Below are 14,785 nucleotides of genomic sequence, written 5' to 3'. Positions count from 1 at the left end.
CGTCCTCTTCATTCCCCCCCGCCCCCCCGTGGCACAATGCAGTTTATGTTACTCTTTAGTCGCCAGGGGAAAGTGATATTCCAGAAGCAGTATGTCCCATTATCTGACAAGGAAAAGAAGAAAATCACAAGAGAACTTGTTCAAACAGTATTAGCCCACAAACAAAAATGTGCAGCTTTCTGGAATGGAGAAACCTGAAGATTGTCTACAAAAGATATGTAAGCCTCTATTTCTGCTGTGCTATTGAAGATCAGGACAATGAACTAATATCTCTAGAAATAATTCTTTGCTATGTAGAACTTCTTGACAAGTATTTTGACAGTGCGTGTGAACTTGATATCATCCTCAATTTTGAAAAAGCCTATTTCATTCTGGATGAGTTCCTTTTAGGAGGGAAGTTCGGGAGACTTCCAAGAAAAACGTTCTCAAAGCCATTGAACAGGCAAATCTTTTACAGGAGGAAGCAGACACCCCACGTAGTGTACTTGAAGAAATTGGATTTACATAGATCTCCAATTCAGCTGATGACATCTTAGTGTTTCTTACTGTAAATGTTTACTGTTTTCATTGTAATGTTTAGCTAATGGTGTAAGATGCTGTTTGTCAGTATTACCATTTTGCTAAGCTGCTTCATTCCGGCCTATAAGCAAAATGCTCCTTTGGAAAGGGAACAAGAGACTAGAAGTCCAAAAAACACAAATGAAAGGGAATTAGATTTAAATAGACTCAATGTCTCCCTTCACTGCATTTACAGGAAAATTGCGTTTGACTTCAGTAAGTGTATTATTTTTCATAAGCAAATCAAGAACTTCTGTCTTTGTTCTTAGTAAAGAAGGGGGAGCTGTTGTATGAACAAGTCCAGAAAACAGTAGCACTTTGGAAAGTCAAAAAGTGTGTTTGACATCCACTGGTTCCGAAAAAAATAGTCGCTCTGGAAAAGGAAATGAGGCTAACCCTATACAACTGGCAATTTCCCCTTCTTGCAGAAGAAAATGTCTGTTGCCAACAGATGACATAGTATTCAAAAAATTAAAGTCAGAGAACGATGAAAATAGATTGCCACAAAAAGGAAAAAGAAATAAAACTAAAGAAGAACTTGACAAAGATGATGATGTAAGGGAGGCTACTTGGACTGCTGGAGGGACGGACAGGAAGAAAACATCAAGCACAAGAACAAGTGGAAGAACATGAAAATAGTCTTAACTAATTCAGTAATTGAAATTGCAGGGTTTTTGGTGTGAATTGATTTGCACTCAGATTTTTAAAGTTCAGATTTTGTAAAGAAAGTAATCACAGAATTATGATGTTATCAAAATGTATTCTTTAACTGTTTATATAGTGGTTCCTAAACCATGGGGTGCTTGTGTAAAACAACAAATGTATCTTTTTTTTGTATTTATCCCCCTTTTTCTGCTGATCATACAGCAGTTGGGAAGCCATATTACTTTACTGCCAGTTATAATTATAAGCTATTTTCTACTTCTTTGTTCTTAGTAAAGAAGGGAGAGTTGTTGTGGAAGCGAGTATAGGATCTGCAGGTGTGGTGGCTGAGCTGTAGGATCTGCAGGTGTGGAGACTTTGTTTTGGGACCAATGAGAAAAGGGATAAATAGCAATGGGATCACTCTGATGGTGCTGGTGCAGGAACTTGGGGTCCCTGCCTTCTCTGCAACATGTCTGCACTGCCACACCTGCCTTTGCTGCTACATGCTTTCATTGCCACAGGGATCTACCTTTTTCATGTTTTTTCAAGAATTGAAAGTTTTGCCAATGTGGTGTAATTCATGGAACAGTATTGAATTAAAGCTGGCTCAAACCTGTTCAGAACACCACTGTAGGAATAACTTCTACATAGTTAATATTATGAGGGATATAACTGGAAAACACTTGTCATAATTGTAATTTCTGCTTATCTCTTGTGTGATTTTTGAAGAGAAAAAATTGATATGCCTGTATTTACTTTCAAAAAATAGTAATTAAAAAGGCAAATAACATACACACTCACAGATGGTTAATCTATTGTGCAGCATCAGGGTAAAGGAATGCATACGTATTGGTATAGAATTATGGTTCTATTCTGCACTTCCAGATTCTGCTCTTTTCTTTCTTCCTCTTTCAAAGCATGAGTCCCCATAACATTTTTACTAATAAACATCAGTGAAATACAGTTTAGGCAGCAATCACTTTTCTTTTTTCTTCCCCCTTTGAAGTTAAACTGTTGAACTATTAAAACCCAAAGAGTGTTTTGTTCCTGTAAAGATGTACTTGGTCCTCGATAATTTTTAAGTTGTGATTATTAGGCTTTGACAACTGTACAAGACTCACATTTTCCCAGTAGTTCAATTTTTTGTAAATTCAGATTTCTTTATGGTGGTCTTGGTGATCTTTTAGCAGTGGGATGGGACAATGCACCCACTGCAGTTTGTGAACCTTAATTTATGGAGACATTAAAATGTTGGGTACAGTCTTTTTAATGTTTTGTTCTAGAGAATAGAGAATTAAGTTAAGGCATAATAAGAAATAATTCTATAATTTTTCTGTTCCATCTATTATCTGAGGTGTGCAGATCAATTTATTTACGTCTCAGTTATGAATTTGTGATTTATTATCAAATTCCTTAAAATCTCGATAGCGATTTATTTAATTCAAGTTTTTCCTTCTTGAAATTGTAGCCTGATACGGCTGATGATATAATTAGGAGGTTATTTTGTGTTTAGGAAGATGATTTGCAGAAAACAGACCTAATTGGACTTATTTAATGACAGATCTTACTGATGCAGTTGAAAACTACGTAGCAGAATATTCATTTTTCTAAAACTCGTGATGTATCATTCTTTAAAATGTAACTATTTATTGATGATGACTTTGGAACTTTAGTTTTGAAAAATCATTAATGGAAAATATAATTCAGTTTTTCAATATCTTAGGACTTGAAGTACAAGCAAACTACTGTAACATTTTTAAAAGCAATGTTAAAAACATTACCTATGTAAGTACTGTGAGAAATACTTTTTCTATTTTAAATGCTATTAAGTAACATTGTTTGAGTAGCATTTTTACTTAATTGAGTGCAAATGGCCTCTGAATTACACTATTTTATTCTATATGAGTAATTTGTCCCATTATGATGACTGTAATCTTTTTCTTATTTGTTTTTTACTGCTTGCCTTTTCTAGGAAGTAGAGGTTGGTATACATCTTCTGTCTTTCATGATTCTGTGCGGTTTTCATGTATACATTGATTCCTTACATTTTACTAAATGTAGGTTGTTTCTCCCTCTCCAGGATGATTATTTTCGTACATGGAGTCCGGGTAAACCATTTGATCAAGGTAAGATTCTGCTAACTAAAGTTATTTGTATGGATTAAAATTTAAGTCTTTATAATCGTGCTCCTGTTCTAGAATGCCTACAGAATTCTGTGAATTTGTGTCATTTCTTCCCTCTTCAAATGATTGATTTAAAGAGGGACAGAAATTTGGCCTAATCAACATTTGATATCTGTGATTTTTGCAAACTTTTATTGATTAGAGACAGAGGCAGGAGCATTAGGAAACTCCAAAGTAGCTTAAAGTTTCCCTCATATAAACAATTTTATGGGCCTTGGGAGGTTTTGTTTTGTTCTATTTATATATTTAAGTTAAACACTGTTGCATTTTCAGTAGGACATTTGAAGAAAAACAGGTGTGCAATCTGATACTTGTCTGTTGCAGTTAAAAAAAAAATCATTAAGATGTTGAAACTCTATTTATATCTGGCTGCTAAAAGAAGATCTAGAAAAACAGTTTTGGAAGTCTCTGTCATGTTCAAGTGATCTGTCTTGAGGCAACAACAATTTCAGCCTTAGAATAAATTGAGCAAATGCAGCAAATTTTCACATTAAATGTTCCCTCCCCAGGTATTGGAACTTAATATTTACTGTCAATATAGGCCACTTCATGTCTGTTGTTTCAAAGTGTATGACTACCATTATGAAACTACTGAGAATCTTGATGTATTTTGGTTTTTTTTTTTTAATTGCTCCAAGGAGCACTTCAGAGACTGTTCTTTTCTGATAATACCAATAGAACGAAAGTGATAAAGAAACAGTGTAGGGGCTGAGACCCTCTCACAAGAGACCGAGATATAAATATGTTGCAAAAATAATGTTTACTTGATTTAGAGAACTTTCTCCATAATGGATACTGACTTACAAGGGAGATTTATAATGAATTGTATTTTATTGCAACCGCATCTCTTAGAGATGGACTTTCTACAGTGTTCTATGCCATTGTCATTTTAGTTTAGGATTACTGTAGTAAGCCTGTGATGGGAAATCCCTTCATTTCTTAAATGAATGCACTGGGCTTGTTTTGCCAGTTTGTGGGAGAGAGGATGGGGCAGGGGGGAAGTCACATTTATGTTACTGCTACACGGTGAATTGTGGCAATTTTCTTCTGTTTTGGTGGAAATTTCTAAATGTTCATTTAGATCCACGGCAGCCTGAATATTTTAGAACCTGACAATAACTGAAAATTAACATTGAAGAGTGAAATGCATTTACTGTGTAGTTTTATCTACATTTTACTATGTAATTTATAACTGAAAAACAAATAATGCTATTTGGGAATGCTTTTTAATAATAAAGGGTCCACTGAAGTTTTATTTTTAAAAAATGTTGCCAGTGTCTTAATTTGCCAGTCTATCATTTAAGAATATTAGGTATTTTTACCTGCCAGTGCCCTGCTTTTCAGTTTTTCTGCAATAACTGTTCTAGTCCTTGTATTGAATTTAGCTGAATGATACTGAATTGAGCTCTATGTCAAAAGATTTCCAGTTTCTCAAGAATTAGAAGTTTTCTAGACTCTGATTAACATACAGATAGTCTTTATTAATCAGAAACTTGCATGCTGTTACTTTTTTGAAAGTCTATGAATAACTGCTGACTAGATCTAGGAGATATACTAAAAGACAGAAGGTTTCCCAGTCATTATGGTCTCCATGTTGTCAGAATTGTCTGCTTTTTACTCTTGGGTATAATGGGAAATTATTTTTTTCAAACACAGCAAAATATTCCTGAGAATAAAATATAACTATGGAAGTACCATGTACTTGTTCATACATTCCAGTCTCTCTCATCAGATGGGAAAAGTGATCATGGGTGATATCTTTTCATACTTCAAAAGTGTGGCAACCTTGCAAATGCCAGTTGCTTAGGAGTGAATATAATGTTAATGATTTAATGAAGAAATCAGGTCTTTTATGTTTCTCTATGTTTGCCAATAAAAGACATACAGCAGTGACAATCTTAGTACATCTTTGTTTTCCTCGTATTATTTAATGAGAGAGGAAAAAGTGAGAGTTGGTAGTCTATGAAAAATAAGTTTTAGATGTACATTCTGATAGTCTCTGTGTAATTCCAGAGCTGTGCCATAAGTGCTGCACCAGCGTTACTCCACTCCGGTTGTGTGCTACTTCACTACTAAGTTTAAACTAAATAAGGCTTAACTATTAATTAGTTCTTTCACCTCAGTAACCATACATGTAGACTTATGGGTTTTTTGGTCTTTTTTTTTTTTTCTTTTACCAAATTGAACTATTCAAAACAATAAATGGGAACATCAAAAATGGCTGGAGTCCTGTCATCTCTTGGGGCTTGTTGCAAGCCAAGCAGTCTGTGTTAGAGAATCTTTATTATTCTGTTACTGCCATTCTGGTTTGTACAGCAGTTATTCTCTCAAGTGAGACCATTCCATAAAAAAGGATCTCCCAAATGAAAACGTGAACTCCTAAGTGAAGACAAATTTTTAAAATGTAGCTATAAGCTTGCTGTAAGAAACCAAAATTGCTCACTAAAGATGATGTTTATCAGGAGCAGTAATGACTTTTCATGTCTGTTGTGTTAAAGTTTATAATAATACTGCTGAAGATGCAGTCAAGTTCTTTGAAGACAGAAATAAATAACATACTTAATTTAGCTCTGTCAGTGTTTTATTACTTTTCATTTTATTTGTTTTATGAATATCTGGCTTTTCAGAAACTTACCTATAAATCTGTCAAAGTATGGAATAAGCAAGGAATCTATTTGGCATTAAAACATCTGAAGTCTAGCTCTACTGGACAGGATTATTTTTTTTTCTATTTTCTGTGAAAACAATGGATTATAGGAGTTACTAGTGCTTTTACAGAAATACTTTTTTCTTTGCTGATTTAAATTATAGCAAATTTACATGGTTAAATTAAAGTAGATCTTTGGAAGTTTAAAAATCTATATATGAAGAAAATATGAAGGCCTTTAAACTGCATAAACCTGAGCTGACCACATGTAATAGTGGTGGTGGTGGAATATTTAGCTTCATGTCTGTGTTTGCGAATTGTTAGTTTTCATTTAAAAAAATTCAATCTTTGTTACACCCTTTTGGTTTATAGGCTGTTGTGTAGGTACCTGTTACACATGGAACTCCTTGTTGATATCACTAGTAGTCAGACAAATGGGTTCTCATTATTTGCATTTATTATTTTGTGTATCCATATTCTGTTCAAAATCAGCAATACATGGGGACCTTTTCCAAATTATTTTTAGCCAACACCCATATTAATTTGCAGGTAGTATTTTTGAAGAACCAGAGCTTGTCACGTAGGCATATCTTTGAGGTCTACACATAGTTACTATTTTCCAAAGACTTATGTGATTCTTAAAGCCTTTTCTAGGATTTCCATAGATTGACTGTATGTTTAACATTTATTTTTTTCAAAATGAATCCTTAGTCTGGACCCAAATCTTAAAGCTAATATTTTGTTGCAAATTTTGAAAAGTCTGTGGTTCAAAGAATCAATAGTTGTGCGTGCGATAATAAAATGAAAATCTTAAGTGTCTTAATTCACTCTTTGCTTTGGTGTATTTTGAAAAACATTCTTATGTTCATATGATTCTGTATGTCAAAATTGCTCAGGTAGACAGATCTGTGTAATTCTATTGGTATTTATGAGAGTGGTTATGTGGAAATATATGTCCAAGCATTACAGAAGGTTACTCCTGGGCTGAAAAATATAGAAGGAAAAATACTGTGACTTGTGTTGCAATCCACCAGTGCCATTCCTTAAAGCAGCATCTGACATTTGTCCAAAGAGTACTTGTTCACATTGAACTCTTCTGCTTGTATACATACAAGATAGAATGTATTTAAATAAATGTTTTGACTGTATATGATACACACACACGCAAATGTTTATGTATTTCTCTCATATATATATCACAATGTAAATTCTTAATAAAAAATCACGTGGTGCAGGTATGATTGTTGGAATGAATCTGAATGTTGTGTGAATCTTATTTAGATATTGCTAAAAGGCAAGTGGCAGTGGTTTTAGGAAAAAGGAATTAGGATGGTTTGTGTTTTGGACTCTTCAAAGTTGAGTATTTTAGTAGCTTTAATGTATGTTTTATCAGTGTTTTCTTAAGTTAAAAAAACCAAACAAAACTTGCTAAAATGTGTTCTTCGTATACCACTTTTACATCAGATAAAAATACATAGGATACTTCTGGTACACTTTATTTTTAGACTACAGATGGTAGCAGAGCTTGGAGGGTGTAGCTATTGAATAAAATGGTATACACAAAGACACTGGTGTAATTTTTTAAAGCGCAAAGGATGTTTTCCTTTGCTCAATAGAAATACTTTGGAGGAACAGTGGAGTATTTTCCTGTAATGGAAAAAATACAAAATGACATTTCCATGGAGGATGAGCACCCTTAAGGTATAGTTGGTTTGTAGATATATTTATAACATTTCTTGTAGACCATTCCACTGAATTATTTTTGGCTTTTATAGTATCAGAATATATCAGATGTCTGTTTACAGCAGAAATATTGTAGATACCGTTTTACAGCAGAAATAGATTTTGAAACAATTTCAAACACATTTCAGTCGAGTCTTTGCCTTTTAGCTCTTTATATGTCATCTACCTAGTTCTGTAATAATTTGGATAACTAATGATATGCAAATACATGCAAACATCTAAAATTTGTGAATACATTTCTGTACTGTGAACTGAAACCATTTAGAGAGTCATATACAATAAAATAATTTGATTCACTCATTTGCAAGCCCTAGGAAGTCATAACGGAGTTTAATGAAGATCCATCATTAGTTGAAGACTGAAAACAGTCATGTAGATTTAACTTTGCCACATTTGGTATATGCACTGATGATCTAGTTTTTATAGCAAACTATTGATGTTTTAAAACCAGAAATACATATCCATCACTTTCAAGATAATTTTCAGTACTTTGCAATGAAAGTGCATCACATGTCACTTTAAATATAGTTTAGTCTTAATAGCAAATAAGCATGAAATATTTTAAGTTTCTCAGTTCTGTTCTTTTTGAAATTCATAGTGTTTTCCTACAAAGACATCTCTTTTTTTTTTTTTTTTTTTTTTATTTTAATCTGGTGAACAGTTTCCAGCTTCAGGTATTTAGGTGTGTTTAGGAATCCTGTTCACCAAGAAAATACACCAAATCCCGTGTTAAACAGACTCCCACTGCTTTTTATTACTTTGAGCCAGCCCTTGCCTGAAAAGATCTTTCATAGTTGTCTGAGGAGTGCTTTCATGATGCTTTTTCTTCATTATCTGATGCTGTGCTTTAGTGGTTTTTATTTCTTTTGAACTCGCCTTGTCCTATGTCGCCCTGTCCTTGTCATGGTCTTAGCTCTTAACTCAGTTTTGCTGGCTAGTGCACAGCTGTTTTTCTAGTTGTGGATCTCAAATTGTTTCAGTATTTATTTCTGTAGAATCATTGAACAGATTCTAAATTCTTACAGCTATTTTAAAAAGGCTATATAAAGGATTTTTAGTGAGGCTAAACCCAGCCCATAACACAAGACTCTGCTTGCCTTCAGCAGCAGTTTAACGCCTCTTTCCTGCTCCCCTGCCACCCTTGCTTTATGCCCTGATGTTAGGTTTGTAGAGTCACCAAATCTTGAATTGTCAGAAGATAAATTCAAAAGTTAATTTTTTGTTTGTTTTTTAACCTGGTTAAACCATGGATTCAGGTATCCATTCAGACCCACACATATTTACGTCAGAAACGTGGAAACCGTGGCACAGGGCTACTGTGACTGGCTAGAGGTAGAGCAGCGTGCTAAGCAAAGGGGGTGTGGAACTGTTTCTTTGCATTTCACAATCCTGCTAAACTTTAGTCCTGCAAATCTCTTAATTTTCAAAATCCTTATACTTCTGTCTTCTGTGCTGGGATGACCCAGCTAACTGTCTTGAGTCATGGGCGCCATTGGTCCCTGAGGACTGTGTGCCTGAAAATGTTTTGGAGTGTACTAGGACTGCTGCTTCTTTACAGGCTCACTTAATGGCCTAATGAACTTTCTTATGTTTGCCACGGGAATTTAATAAGAAAGCTTGTAAAATAGCTAATAGTGGTAATTATTAAGAACATGAAATCTGAAATCGCACATCACTGTTTAGTGCTAAGGGAAAAAGAACTAGTTTAATAAACCTGTTTAAGAAACCCAACCAAACAAAGAATGTAAAGAAGAAAAAAAGCTGTACATAGTTTTTCTTGAACTTGAATAGAAGAATGATGGTTCTTAAAGCACATTTTAAATGTTAAAAGTTGCCTTTTTGGCCCATTTTTATTTAACCAGCTTATAATTAAAGTCTGTTTTCTTACTTTAAGTTGTTTTGTTAACTAAGATATTTCTTGTCTGTTTCTGTAATCCTGTTTTTCTCTGGTTGACGTACACTTAAATCTCTACTAATTTTAATTTACAGTGTGTAAGGAACATAATCCCAGGACAAGTAAGTTGCAATATGGCATTGGCATGTAAAATTCCTGTTAGTAACCTCTGCATTGTTCTTGCATTTAGATGGACAGGATTGTGAGAGAACGATAGGATTTCAGGATTGTGCCTGAAGTTCTTCTGTAATTAACAGAAATTGTGCTATTATTTATCATCTGTGAAAATCTAAGAAACTGCTTGACCTCTCATGCATGGCCAGCAGTAAATAAAACCAATGTTATTATTTGGACCTTGAATAGATTAGATTTGGGAATCAGTCAGACTCACTAAAGGGCAGATCCGGAATTTACTTTTTATGATCTCCCCCCCCCTGCCCCCCTCCCCTCCCCCCCCCCTTAAGTGCTTTAAATAAGAATACAAAAGAAAGGAAATGTGTACTTCAGAAACATTTACTCTGCTTTTATATGCTAAATAATATGCAATCAAATATATTCAGGGTTTGTTTTTTATTTAGCTAGGTCTCATTTTAAATGAAACTTTCTCCCTGTAAGTCATCTCCAGGTCATAGGTTTTAAACTAACATTTCATTCATAAAAATGTGTTCATGGATGGAAAGAAGTGGATTGCCTCGTATTGAAACATATGCTGTGAGATGGATAGGTAAGCCCTTAAAATTGTCAAAACAGGACTTACCCAAAACTGCAAAAAATACCTGTAAGTCAGATAAAAGATGAATGTTGGTACTAAAAAAATATTTGTGGTAGTAATAAATGCAGTTTGTTAGTAAAATGCTCACTGGTATTCATTAGACACTTTTCTGTATTTATCTGTTAATATAAAAAGTAAGTCTAAGCTGTTGAATTGTTGTATTGAGTCATGGTGCCTTTTGGCGAGAGGTGTCAGGTTTGACTGTGATGCCTCTGTCTGAAGTATTGCACGGTCTGTTGCTCTGAAGCTGCCTCGCTTGACTACTTATCTCCAGTGTTCCTGCCGAGCTACTCTCCGCTCCATCCTGTTCACGTTCAGGGAATACACAACTTCTTCTTTTTCTGTGCTATGCCGGGTGTTGATAGCTATGAGTCGGGACACAGGTGCATACTCAAAAGTGACTGAAATTGCAGATTTCTTTCTTACAAGCTAGTAACTGCAGAACACCTGTAATTATGTCTGTATTTCCAATCTATGGGGTTCTCTCAATCTGGAGACCACAAACATGAATCTAGTGATCCAAGAGAAACCTGGAAGAACTATTACAAAGTGAATTTTTAATGGAGTAGGTCCAATTTCTTTACATTTATAATTTTACAGAAGATAAATCCTTACGCTTTGTTTTTTCTTTTTTCTAATGGCCACTTAAATCTCCTTGGTACTCTTACAGATTCGGTGTATTTGTGGTTGTTAGCTGTAGTGAATTTAGTTGTTAGTGAATTATCTTTAAATACTAGAGAACTGAAACATTTGAGGTTTGCCTTTAATTTCAGTATTTTAGGCTCAAAGAACTTTTCATAGATAGTTTGTCTGAGCCAGGATTTATACAAAAGCCTAACTGACTCAAAAATTAATGTGCTCTGTATAGTGATGCAAGATATGATTTCAGCTTTTGTGACTTCTTTACAGAACATACTTTATGTGGAGCTCTTCATTCAGTTTTATCACTATTACATTTTCTGGTTATTTTTGTTATGCTAGGCTTCTTCAAAATACATATATATGTACATTGCTGATGTATTAGAGCCTGGGGGTGTCACCCCATTGCTGGGGGTGAAACCGATAGCCCAGCTCAAGTGCATCTGCACTAATGCATATAGCATGGGCAACAAACGGGAGGAGTGGTTTTATCTAGATTTTCTTTTCTTTTGAGAGGAGCAGGAAATTATTTGATGAAATCACTATTAAAATTAAATCAAACTTATTTTTTTAAAAAAGAAAATACTTTAAAGCAACAGTGTCCAGAATCTGATACCTGTGTCATGGTTGTACTTTCAGAGTGTTTGAAACAGCTCTAATTTCATCACAAGGGCGGGACTTGTACTCTGCCACCCCCCAAATTAAGTACATTCACAAAGGAAAAATATGCTATCAGGTGTAAAAAATTTCATGTCTGAATTCAGTCAGTGGGCTTCTCCTTTCTGGCTAAACCATTCCTGACTAGTCTGGAAGAAGAAACTCCCCAGTTATGGAATAACTTTGTGCTTTGAAAAAAAAAAACAAAAACAACAAAAAAAAGGGCTGCATCACCGGGTACGGTTTTGACACTTTTTGGATGGAGGCAGGAAGCAAGACCGAAGATCACTGCAGGGAGCAACAGGGGAAAGGAAAAGAAGGTTCATACAAAAACCTAAATAAATTTTGAAGGAACCAGAAACAGGAGGAACTGTGTGATTTTGCAGAGGTGCTGCAGAACAGGATAACCTTCTGTTTGCACTTCTGTTTTCTTCTGGAAGATCCATTATCAAACTCATGGGTTATGGTGCAACATAACCTGAAGTTCTTAAATTCGTAAGCTTGGTGTGTAATTCTTCCTGCAGTCCAGGGTGAAGCATCATGTGGCTTTGTAGCAAGAGCATCGTATGACATCTCCACACTAATACAGATTTTCCTTTGGGTGATGCATGTGCTAATGCCAAACAAACCTGCCAAAACCTAAATGTAAATTTCTTCTCACAAAGGCAGCCTCTCACAGACAGAGTTTTTGTCAGCCCAAGTCTATAACTAATATTCCAAACACATTTTAGCATTAAGAAAGTTGCTTTAATGGAAAAAAAAATACATTTTAGAAGTTATACAATGTACTGCTTTAATTACAATTTTATATTTTGAACATACTTGCTTCCTTTGTAGATTTATGTCTCCAGCAATTAAAGTTTGAAGGAGACAGAGTGAAGAGAAGCAACGAACAAATGAGGGAACGTAACATTTGTTTTAGCCTAGCAATATCGGCTTCAAGGGGCTTTGCTGCAGATAAACCTTGCAATTGCATGTATACAAGAGAGAACTCAAACTATGGTGAGTCATTTGCTCCATATTTTCATTTGTCTGGTTTTGTCCTGGTGTTTGCTCCTGCTGTCCTCATGCAACTTGTCTCATACCATGTTTGGAGGAGAAAGGGTTTGTAAGCTTTCCTTAGAGGCTGGCTGCCGCTCAGTGAAGGACCTTCTTGGTGCTTGTGTCTGTATAAATACACCTGCCTATTCACTGTGTCAAGTCTGTATTACTTTTTTTGTCATTTTTCTGTTCTGCAACATTTCCTAGTTTTATTGAGCAGCTCCTCATTGACTCAAAGAGATCAAAAGAAAACTGCTTGCGCGTAGTATTCGATCATTCCCATGCTATTAGAGAAAATGTACAGATACTCTAGGAAGTGTCAGATGGTTATATTAGCAACAACTGAAGCCTGATTTTTCTTATTTTCTTACTGATTTAACTGCTGCATTCTCTGAATGCTACAGGATGCAATACTGAAGGCCATCAAGGCTCTTCATCTGGGAGAGAGGCATAAAGAGAGAGGCAGAATCCTCTCACAATAATTAATAACCACAATGCAGCCAGTACACAGTGATATAGGCAACACCCACCCTGGACAGCCGTCAGGGTTGCTATTTCATGAGGGATGCCTCCAAAACAAGGTGTTTCTCTGAACAACCTTGCCTAACCATGTAGTCAGTGCAGATGGATGGAACAAAATGGGGGGGAGGAGCAGAGGAGCTGCTGGGATTGGCAATCAGTTATTCAAAACCGAGCACGGTGCAATAGTACAGCATCCAGGTGTGGGTTTCACCCACTTCAGTATGAATCTATCTGGAACTCAAAAGACCAGTGTAGTTAGAGCCACTTATAAACTGAAGTTTAAACTTCGTAGTTTCTAACTATGTTTATTCAAAATGAGATTTTCCCATTGCACTTCTCAAGCATCCCAACTATTTTACTAGCTGACTCGGCAAATAAGGCAATTGAAGCTACACGAGCATCTACTTCTCCATAACTCTCAGCTGATACAGAGCCACAGGCAGGAGGAGTTTACTCTAGAGAAAAGTCTAGAAAAAAAAGCACGTTGTCCACCATTTGTTGTCTAGAGATGTGCTGAGTAGGTTTAGATGAAAAAAAGCTGCCTGGTGGAAAAGGACCTGGGGGTACTGGTTGACAGCCGGCTGAATATGAGCCAGCAGTGTGCCCAGGTGGCCAAGAAGGCCAATGGCATCCTGGCCTGTATCAGAAATAGTGTGACCAGCAGGAGTAGGGAAGTGATCGTGCCCCTGTACTCGGTGCTGGTGAGGCCACACCTTGAATACTGTGTTCAGTTTTGGGCCCCTCATGTTGCATTGCTGGAGCATGTCCAGAGGAGAGCAACCAAGCTGGGGAGGGGTCTGGAGCACAAGTCATACGAGGAACGGCTGAGGGAACTGGGGTTGTTTAGTCTGGAGAAGAGGAGGCTGAGGGGAGACCTGATCGCCCTCTACAACTGCCTGAAAGGAGGCTGTAGTGAGGTGGGGGTCGGCCTCTTCTCCCTGGTAACAGATGATAGGACGAGGGGGAATGGTTTGAAGTTGTGCCAGGGTAGGTTTAGGCTAGACATTAGGAAAAACTTCTTCAGCGAAAGGGTTGTCAGGTGGAATGGGCTGCCCAGGGAGGTGTTAGGGAGATGGTTTAGTGGTGGGATGGCAGGGTTAGGTTAAAGGCTGGACTCGATGATCTTAAAGGCCTTTTCCAACCAAAGTGATTCTATGATTTCTATGAATAGTCTACTGGATTCTGGTTTAGCTGGTTTAAAAAATTTAAAAGTGGATTACAGTAAAAAAAATTCTGATTAAAATGCCTTCTTTATTTTACCATATAAATACATAATTCAATACAGAAATTGACCATTTCTCCAAGAGACTGGAATAATTAAAATACATCTTATGGCATGTTGTTTTGCAAGAGTAATCATCTTGGGATGTGAGGTAATAGATGCCTTTCTGCTGTTATAGGTGCGCAGACATTTCATTCCCCTGATTGTCTAAGTTGGAGAACCCAGAATTCAGCTCTGATGGAGCCAGCATGTCTCTAAGTTA

The 14,785-nt window shown here is 36.1% G+C and overlaps 2 protein-coding genes across 2 annotated transcripts in view; both read left to right on the top strand.

Annotated features, from left to right (window-relative positions):
* Window positions 1-22: 22 nt before the first annotated feature.
* LOC104123113 (AP-1 complex subunit sigma-2-like) lies at window positions 23-508 on the top strand. The gene is given in 3 exon segments (XM_035890893.1): window positions 23-160; window positions 163-393; window positions 396-508. Coding segments are annotated over 3 exon segments (468 nt in total). The 5' UTR covers window positions 23-36.
* A 2,778-nt stretch (window positions 509-3,286) lies between these two features.
* SPOCK3 (SPARC (osteonectin), cwcv and kazal like domains proteoglycan 3) overlaps window positions 3,287-14,785 on the top strand; it is a 135,960-nt gene continuing 124,461 nt past the window's right edge. Inside the window, exon 1 of the mRNA XM_009635318.2 lies at window positions 3,287-3,329. The gene's annotated coding sequence lies outside the window, so the exon portion shown is untranslated. The remainder of the gene's footprint in view (window positions 3,330-14,785) is intronic.

The sequence above is a fragment of the Egretta garzetta genome, unplaced genomic scaffold (assembly GCF_000687185.1).
Source record: "Egretta garzetta isolate BGI_Z169 unplaced genomic scaffold, ASM68718v1 scaffold593, whole genome shotgun sequence".
In the NCBI taxonomy this organism is placed as follows: domain Eukaryota; kingdom Metazoa; phylum Chordata; class Aves; order Pelecaniformes; family Ardeidae; genus Egretta; species Egretta garzetta.
The sequence above is the reverse complement of the archived record's forward strand: the minus strand, read 5'-3'. Positions and strand labels throughout refer to the sequence as shown.